At 44.4% G+C, this 9,831-nt stretch overlaps 1 protein-coding gene across 1 annotated transcript; it reads left to right on the plus strand.

Annotated features, from left to right (window-relative positions):
* Positions 1 to 7,474: 7,474 nt before the first annotated feature.
* On the plus strand, positions 7,475 to 8,451 carry LOC119321270 (agamous-like MADS-box protein AGL80). Its single transcript, XM_037595031.1, has one exon. The coding sequence runs from the start codon at positions 7,475 to 7,477 to the stop codon at positions 8,258 to 8,260; it is 786 nt and encodes a 261-aa protein (XP_037450928.1). The 3' UTR covers positions 8,261 to 8,451.
* The last annotated feature ends 1,380 nt before the right edge of the window (positions 8,452 to 9,831 follow it).

Genomic DNA, 9,831 nt, shown 5'->3' on the forward strand with positions numbered 1-9,831 from the left:
TGGATCACGTGAATATTCCATTGTTACCATAGATAAGCACATGCAAGACATACATCAAGTGTTCTCAAATCCTTAAAGACTCAATCTGATAAGATAACTTCAAAGGGAAAACTCAATCCATTACAAGAAGATAGAGGGGGGGAAACATCATAAGATCCAACTATAGTAGCAAACCTCGCGGTACATCAAGATCGTGCCAAATCAAGAACACGAGAGAGAGAGAGAGAGAGAGAGAGAGAGAGAGAGAGATCAAACACATAGCTACTGGTACATACCCTCAACCCCGAGGGTGAACTACTCCCTCCTCGTCATGGAGAGCGCCGGGATGATGAAGATGGCCATCTGTGATGGATCCCCCCTTCGGCAGGGTGCCGAAACAGGGTCCCGGTTGGTTTTTTGTGGCTATAGAGGATTGCGGCGGTGGAACTCTTGATCTAGGTTTCTTTTCGGGGGTTTATGTATTTATAGGAATTTTTGGCGTCGGTTTCACGTTAAGGGGGTCCCCGAGTCACCCACGAGGTAGGGGGCGCGCCCTCCACCCTCGTGGTTGAATCGAGACTCTTCTGGCCCAACTCTTTTGCTTCAGGGGCTTCGTCTGGTCCATAAAAAATCACCATAAATTTTCAGCTCGTTTGGACTCCGTTTGATATTCCTTTTGTGTAAAACTCAAAACAAGGAAAAAACAGAAACTTGCATTGGGCTCTAGGTTAATAGGTTAGTCCCAAAAATCATATAAAATAGCGTATAAATGCATATAAAACATCCAAAACAGATAATATAATAGTATGGAACAATAAAAAATTATAGATAAGTTGGAGACGTATCAAGGTGCAGTTTAACTTATATGCTGAACCCCATCAGATACCGCTTACTGAATTTTGTGACATATGCTTGCTCCCTTCTGATGGTGGATTAGTAGAGCCTAGGCCCGTGGATATTGATGCTTTTTACCATACTCTGACAGTTGGGGATGAGAGACAGGTATCGGGTGTCACTGCCACTAGCTTACACTTCCGGTTGTACATTATTTTGCTCTATTCATTACGAAGTGTTTTCTTGCTAGAGAAAAGGTAGGTGCACTCAGTGCTCCAGACTTTGTTGTTTTACGTCCTGCACTTTACTGTGACAACACTTATAGCTTGGGAGCTATTGTGGCACGTCCCCTCCACATTAACAGATCCAAAGGGAAAATACATGGTGGTATTTATGCTACTCGCTTGGCGAGTCACTTTAACATTCAGATACGCCAACATGAGTATCCTTTGCCCAAGGTTTATTTAGATCGTCAGGCTATGGCACACCACTGGTTTATTGATAGTAAGAACACCAATATGGATGTTCCTTATAACTTGGTCTTTAGTGAGATTACCCGTGATATTATTTTGTTGCCTGCACCTGCTTTGTTTGATCCTATTGCCAGGGGCTGATACAGGATTACGCCTGAGGATATTGTTGCCTACCAGAACAACCTGGTTGCGGCATAGGAGGAGCCTCAGCAGTGGGACCCTCAGGTGCCCGCTCCCTTTCACTTCAACATAGGACCCCATGGTTTATTCGAGTGGTGATTACCAAGTTAGGCAAAAAGCCCAAGCTTGGGGAGTACGTATTTCCATCAACATTACTTTCATGTTCACACATTTCATTCCAGTTGTTGGTGTCCACACTTTTTCATTGTATTATTCATGTTAGATTTATTCTCTTGCCTTTTTCTGATGTGTTTGAAAAACTTTGAGAAAATACAAGAATATTTCCTGCTTCTTTTTTATTTTTCTTTCTAGTGTAGTTAGTTGTAGTATTTAAAAAAACAAAAAGATTTCCTTATTCTTCTTTTTCTTGTTGGGAGCTCTCCCATGTAAATAGTTTTTCTCGTTTTTGTTTCTCTTTATTTAATTTGTTTCCTTTCCATATAAAAAACAAAAACTCCAAAAATATTTTAGTGTGTTTCTAAGAATTTCTTTTCCCTTTTATTGTGTCGTACCGAGGACAAGACCACGATGAAAATGTTGAGTGGCTCTCATATGCATTATTGTTTATCTAATAGAGAGCCCATATTACCTTGTTTTCTTCCTTTTGAATAAAATTGTTTACAGACTCCAGAATAGTCCACGGCATTCTTGCACTATTATTATTTTCATATCGTTTGATCGTGCAAGTGAAAGGCAATAATGATGATATTCGATGAACTAGCTATGGCAGAGAGAAATGGGTATGAACTCAACTTGTTCTGTTTTTGTAAATATGTTTAACCTAGTATCCATTATTCAACCTATTATGATCAAACATATTTGCAATGACAATTAGAGATTATAGTTTCTCATGCCACGGTTAAGTAGCTAGGAGTGAATAATTATTTATCTTGGATGTCAACATTGAGTTAAAATGATTGTGATGTAGTATGATGATATGGTATCCTCCTCTGAATGTTTGAGTGGCTTGACTTGGCACATGTTCATGCATGTAGTTGAATCAAAACCAACATAGCCTCTATGATATTTATGTTCATGGTGCTCATATCCTACTCATGCTAGTATCCAATGTTACTTATGCATAATGCATGTTCATGACCGTTTTCGCTCTCTAGCTAGCCGCTTCTCAACCTATTTGCTAGCCTTCGCCTGTACTAAGCGGGAATACTGCTTGTGCATCAAAACCCTGAAACCCAAGTTATTCCAGATGAGTCCACCATACCAACCTATATGCGGTATTATACCCTGCCGTCCTAAGTAAATTTGCATGTGCCACCTCTAAAAACTTCAAATAAATATCCTTTTTTGTGTGGTTGGATTGTTCATGGAGCGGCAGGAGGTAGTCAGTATATTCCATGCTAAGCGGGTTATTCTCATGATGAGTGTTAATTCACTTGTCCTTGCACGAGAGGGGAGGTAATAGGGATTCCTAGTCCCGAATCAAATTGTAAATAATTAAACAAAACTCCCCCAGGACTGTTGTTGCTATGGGTGACACTCGTTGTTTCAGACAAGCCGTGGAGTGTGACTGTTGGTGGAGGGGGAGTAAACCTTTACTATTATTGCTTGGGAACTTCCACTAATGTGTTTAGCATGGAAGATACCGATAACTAATGGTCGCGAAGTAAACAAGAAGGGTGCATTTCTCAAAATTTCATTTACCTCTGTTTTAAAAACTTTTATGTTGCGAAGTAAACAAGAAGCTCTGGCACCTCTGCAAATCACTGCTTCCCTCTGCGAAGGGGCTATCTATTTACTTTTATGTTGTGTCATCACCTTCTCAAATAAGCGCCAGAACCTGAGAGCGCTATTGTCATCCTCGTGCATTATGTATAGCTAATGTTGGGTGCATCATGACTGGATCTTTTCTACCATGAATTACAATCTCTAGTCGCTGCTTGAACTTTGGAGGAACTCTGTATTTATGTTTTGCGGTCTCAGAAAGGGCTAGAGAGATACCACTATTGCCATATTATATCATGGTTGTTTTGACAAAGTGTTGTTATTTGAGATATCTTATTATTGCTCACTAGTTGATTATGTCATTGATATGAGTTAATATAGTTTCTAAGAGTTATTATTGACATGGTTCATTATAATCTTGGCTGAAAACATGGGTGCTGCTTAAGCTTATTTATGTAAACAAGAGCAAAAGAGTTCGTAAAAGTTTTTCTTTTTCACTTTCAGTTTATTAACTGAATTGCTTGAGGACAAGCAAAGGTTTAAGCTTGGGGGAGTTGATACGTCTCTAACGTATCTACTTTTCCTAACGCTTTTCCTCTTGTTTTGGACTCTAATTTACATGATTTGAATGAAACTAACCCGGACTGACTTTGTTTTTAGCAGAACTACCATGGTGTTGTTTTTGTGTAGAAATAAAAGTTCTCGGATTGGCATGAAACTTTGCGAGGATTTTATATTCAATAAATAAGAATTTCTGGATCCAAGAAATACTGGAGGGGGGCACCTGAGTGGGCACAACCCATCAGGGATCCCCCTCCAGGCACGCTCAGGTGGGTTGTCCCGACCTGGTGGCCCCGCAGTCTCCAACCCTGATACTATAAAATCACATATTTGGAGAAAAAATCAGGGAGAAAGAATTATTGCGTTTCATGAGACGGAGCCGTCGCCACCTCTTGTTCTTCATCGGGAGGCCAGATCTGGAGTCCGTTTGGGGCTCCGGAGAGGGGGATCTTCAATCTTCGTCATCACCAACCCTTCTCCATCGCCAATTTCATGATGCTCCCCACCGGGGGCGAGTAATTCCTTCATAGGATCGCTGGTCGGTGAGGAGTTGGATGAGATTCATCATGTAATTGAGTTAGTTTTGTTAGGGCTTGATCCCTAGTATCCATTATGTTCTGAGATTGATGTTGCTATGACTTTGCCATGCTTAATGCTTGTCACTTTGGGCCCAGGTGCCATGATTTCATATATGAGTCGTTTATGTTATCACCATTATTTCTATGTTCTAGATCCGATCTTGCAAGTTATAGTCACCTACTACGTGTTATGATCCGGCAAACCCGAAATGACAGAAGTCGGTACACTTCCTGGTGATGATCGTAGTTTGGGGAGTTCATGTATTCACTGTGTGTTAATACTTTGTTCCGGTTCTCTATTAAAAGGAGGCCTTAATATCCCTTAGTTCCCGATAGGACCCCACTGCCACGGGAGGGTAGGACAAAAGATGTCATGCAAATTCTTTCCATAAGCACGTATGACTATTTACGAAATACATGCCTACATTATATTTATGAACTGGAGCTAGTACTGTATTGCCCTAGGTTATGATTGTTATATGATGAATATCATCCAATGAATTCACCGATCCAATGCCTACAAATTTCTCTCACATTGTTTTTGCTAAGTTACTACTATTGTTGTTACTATTGCACTTGCTACAAAATCATTATTATCACTATTATCGTTACTATTTTTTTGCTACTACTATCAAAACTACTATACTACTTTGCTAATGATCACTTTGCTGCAGATAATTAATCTCTAGGTGTGGTTGAATTGACAACTCCCATTGTGTCGAATCAATAAATTTGGGTTGAATACTCTATCCTCGAATACTGTTGCGACCCCCCTATACTTGTGGGTTATCAGTGGCGCATGCGGTCCAAGCGCATGCGGCTATGTCTTAGTTATATTAGAAGTGTGCGTACCATCCAAACGCCCCCAGTTTGTTCTCGCTGGAGGGTTGGGCGGGTCTAGAAATCTGGTAGCGCACGAATTTCTCTCACATCGCAAGTATGAGATCAGCGGCGGTGTTCGCTAACTTTTTGGACGCTCCTGGTATCTAGCCTAAAATCATATAAGAGGTTCCCGCACTAGTATTTGCATTTGCGAGAGATGTTCAGGGGCTATGTGAGAGGCTCTAGTGGAGAAGGCAGGGGCTCACGTGGATCACACACACACACACACACACACACACACACACACACACACACACACACACACACACACACACACACACACACACACACACACCGTGTGAGCTTGTGGGGCCTGTGGGCCACCCCTTCTGTTGATTCTTGCGCCAAAAATCCCATATATACCATAAAAAACCACCATAACTTTCTATCGTGTTTGGACTTCGTTTGATATGGATTTTCTGTGAAATACAAAAACATGAAAAAAACAAGTACTAGCACTAGGCACTAGGTTAATATGTTAGTCCATGAAAATAGTATAGAAGTGCACCAAAACCGTATAAAACTCATGTAAATATAGCATGAATACTTTATAAATTATAAATACATTGCAGACGTATCAAGCTCCTTGACATGTCTCTCTCATAGTCGCTCAGCGTTGCAGCTCACTTTGCCGCCGCCATCAAGGTATGGGAATCTAGCACGGAAAGGATGCATGAGGCAGATTTATTGGTGGGTGGCCACATGCAGCATAGTCGGTTTTCAACGGTAGCAACCGCTAGATCTAGTCTTGGGAGGTTCCGCTACATGCTGCGGCAACTCAAGTCATAACAGTTGCATGTTGTCGCATCTGCTTTTGCCGCAAGCTGTTGCGTACTCCGACCGCTTGCCACACCAAACACCGAGCTTGCCACGGGTAGTGGAATGGAAGAGAGGAACGATCAGTGCTCAAGGGATAGGCACCATCCGCCGCCTTGATCTGAGACTAGGGTCACTGCCGGCGGTGAGAGAGGGAAAGTGGCTCCGGTATGGGAGAGGCTGAGATGGCTCATGTACAATGAGGCATAGGAGGCTCCGGTGGTGGTATCAAGAGAGTGAGTGAGGGCATGAGGACGCGATATCGGAAGAAGGGAGAGGGTGGGAGGGGTGGAGAGGGAAGAGAGATTCTTTTGTACGGAGTAAGTAGTTGCGTTGGGTCCGGACTGGACATCAGAATTGTGAGGTCAGGCAAAAGTAACCACTGAGGATCACCACTTTGTCCCATAAGCGATGCGTATTGTACCAATGACGGATCCACTAGTGCAGTTGACACATTAGCGATAAAGGTACGGCTATACTGGTGAACCCTATTTTTGGCCCGTTGATGGTGAAAAAAATTTGTTTAATTGGGTGTCTATTACAAACAACATTCATGGCTACTCGCGCAGACTTATTGTTACGGAATCAACAGACTGTAATTAGGTGGTAGTTTTTTTACTGGTGATTAGGAGTGAGGTGGTGCCCACCCCATGAAAATGTGGAGATTGAGTAGCGTCAAAATACCCGTGAGATGCCCGTAATGCTCCGTGCGTCTTGGATTATTGTTTCGGGTCGCCGTTTACAGTGAGTACTTAGTGCTGACAGCAACAACGCGGTATGCAACCCTGGATATGTGAAACCACATTCAATTCACATGTAGGAAAATTTGGCCAAACTTTACTCACAATGTGCAAAACTAATAGTTGTAATTGAGTACTATATAACTTTGTAAATTATTCATTTCAATACACCACCACATTCCGGGATAATTTACGTACGCTCTTTATTGATATATTTTAGCATGCTTGCGAATGAGCAAATGGCTGGTACTACGATGTATTGAATAATCATCCAATTTTAGGACAAATTAACTGGAAAATTAAGTTGGCAATATATATAGCTAAACAAGCACATTGTGTTAATAAAGATTTATGGCCCGTTTGGGAGAAACCTTTCATTGCTTCTTTTTCTTGTCGGTTTATCTCCCTCGATGGGCGAGCAATATTGTGGTAATGAGAGGGGGAAACATCTGTGGGTGATGATGCATTAATCAAGCTAGCTAGCTAGGCAGTAAAAATTTGTAAATGGACGCCAAAGTTACAGACAGGCACAATGAAGGCTGGGTTTGAGATGTGCTAGCTACATATTCCATCACGTTAACGAGCACTAAATCATGCGATCTCCTCCGTATATGTCAGACTGTCACACTAATCTCCTACCATATCATGAAATTAAGAGCATCCCGATCCTCCACTATAAATCCACCCCTCGAACCTCGCCCAAATCATCAACTTTCCTTCCCTTCGCTTGCCTTATCCCTTGCCGGCAATGGCTCGCAAGAAGGTGACCCTCCAGTACATCGCCAACGACTCCACCCGGCGCGGCACCTTCAAGAAGCGCCTCAGGGGCCTCATGAAGAAGGCGGGCGAGCTGGCCATCCTCTGCGACGTCAGGACCTGCGTGCTCGTCTACGGCGAGGGCGAGCCGACGCCGGAGGTCTTCCCCTCCCACGCCAAGGCGGCCGCCATCCTCACCCGGTTCCGCAGCATGCCCGAGCTGGGGCAGTGCAAGAACAAGATGAACCAGGCGGGCTTCCTCACCCAGCGCATCGACAAGCTCCGCGACCAGGTCGACAAGTCCCGCCGCGAGTGCCGCGACCGCGAGATCAAGGTCCTCCTGCACAGGGCCATGCTCGGCGCCCTCCCGGGCCTCGCCGGCCTCACCATCGAGGAGCTCACCAGCGTCGGATGGAAGGTCGACGTGCTCCTCAGGAGCATCGGCGAACGCATCGACAAAATCCATTCCCTTTCCATGCAGGCGCCGCCGCCAGCCGCATACCAGCTCACCACCGGCAGCAGCAGCATGGAGGATCACATCGGGTCTCCGTCTCTGTACCAGGTCCAGGCACCACTGCAGCAGCAACAACATCAGGAGGGCTGGCTTGACATGGTGCCCCGGCCCGCAGAAGACCTCGGCCCTCAGCTGCTTTACGGTGGCTATACCACCGGTGGCCACGACGGCGTCGGCTTCTCCTCCTCCGGCGGTGATATGAATATGATGATGATGCAGCCCTTCGATCTGGGCTTCGGTTTGAGCCATTTCCCTCCCATGTAAGCTACCTAGCTACCTAGGATGGTGGTGAGTATCATTTCATCTCCGGCCGCCCTGCATGGCAAGGCATGGCCAGCAGCTTCCGTGGATCTCGGTCACGTTCTTATTTAGTTTTGGTATTGCCGTATTGGTCCAGATGCACAGTGGCATCGTTAAGATGAGACATTCAGTTCATATCCTGAAATTGTTATATGAGGTCGTATATGTATATATATTTTATTCATCAGGTTCTTCGAGCCAAGTCATTCATAATTCTACTTTAGCCATTGAAATTGTTATTCAGATGATCTCTTCCATAGGCTTTTCGTTTGATCTATGTTCTTCAGTTGGTCGTAAATCGTAAGCTGCACCTGTTTTTTGATGTCACAATGTTTTGTCAGACATATATACTCTCTTTTTTTAGGGAGTCAAACTTAATTATATACTTGCATAGTTTGTGTGGGTATTACGGCAGTCAACTAGCACAGCTACGTGCCTGATGGTTACTTGGGTGCCTTGAATTTCCTGCAGTTTGTTTTTGGTGTCCAGAATTTTACCTTTTTTGGATGAGTATTAACTAGTTGAAGATGTGCTCCTGGAGCAAAGGTAAATGTGCTGGATGGTTCATCTGTGCCTGGATAATTAATGATTTGCGACTTAATTACATGGTGAAAGCTGTTCTAGTTAACTGCTTCTTTTTTGAGAAATACCACGCTTTATTACTCATAGTTTACCACAAGCGGGACAAATAGGATCATGGGGTTGGCTTAACCAAACATGGCACATCTGATTTAAAGACCGAGAAAACTTGGAAGTAATTGGGCTTGGTATTCTAATTAACTGTTGTAATACAAATTATACTACTATGTCGTCTGACTATCACCAATGCGGCAAACCAGACCCTGTGTCAGAGTGTCTCGCCCTTCTAGGATAGCTCTCCACACCTGCGATGGCGCCGGCCCAAGCTCGGCATGCAGAAAATCACTCAAAGGAAATACTTAGCTCGTAGAATTCGTGCACCGAGGGAGGTGGAGTCTGCCAATATTCTCCAAGCTTGCCTAGCTAGTAGGGCCAGGTTGAAGTGTTCGATGTCGTGGAAACCCAATCCACCACGTGCATTGGGTCTCTGTGGAGCCACTGGCTCATGGAAGCACTCTTTACTCCACTGCCATTGTCAGGACCCCGACTCGATGCCACATCGATCTAGCATGTAACACCTCATATCGCTTTGCGGCCTCACGCACGGTATCCCCACGGGTGTCGCCTTACCTTTGCCCGGGACCGTTTGCGCATTTTGGCACACGTATATGATGGCGTCGCTAGCATCCATATGATAAAGAGCCCGGGCTGACATGGCTAGTCGTAAACCCAAAGTGGCACTAACTTACAGGGACAGGCATTCATGACCCAGCATCGAACGTGTCGGTCATCAGCGAGTGAATCCAGGCTGTGGCACTGGGCTAACAGGACTCCGGTGAACCGGGCTGTAGCGGGCTAGCAGGACTCCGGTATTCATCGCGTGACATTTCCCCGAAGGGACAGACACAGGATCGAAGAAGGACACATGCCGGCCTGCCTAAGTGTTCCGGAGCAGT

Source organism: Triticum dicoccoides, chromosome 6B, assembly GCF_002162155.2.
Source record: "Triticum dicoccoides isolate Atlit2015 ecotype Zavitan chromosome 6B, WEW_v2.0, whole genome shotgun sequence".
Lineage (NCBI taxonomy): Eukaryota > Viridiplantae > Streptophyta > Magnoliopsida > Poales > Poaceae > Triticum > Triticum dicoccoides.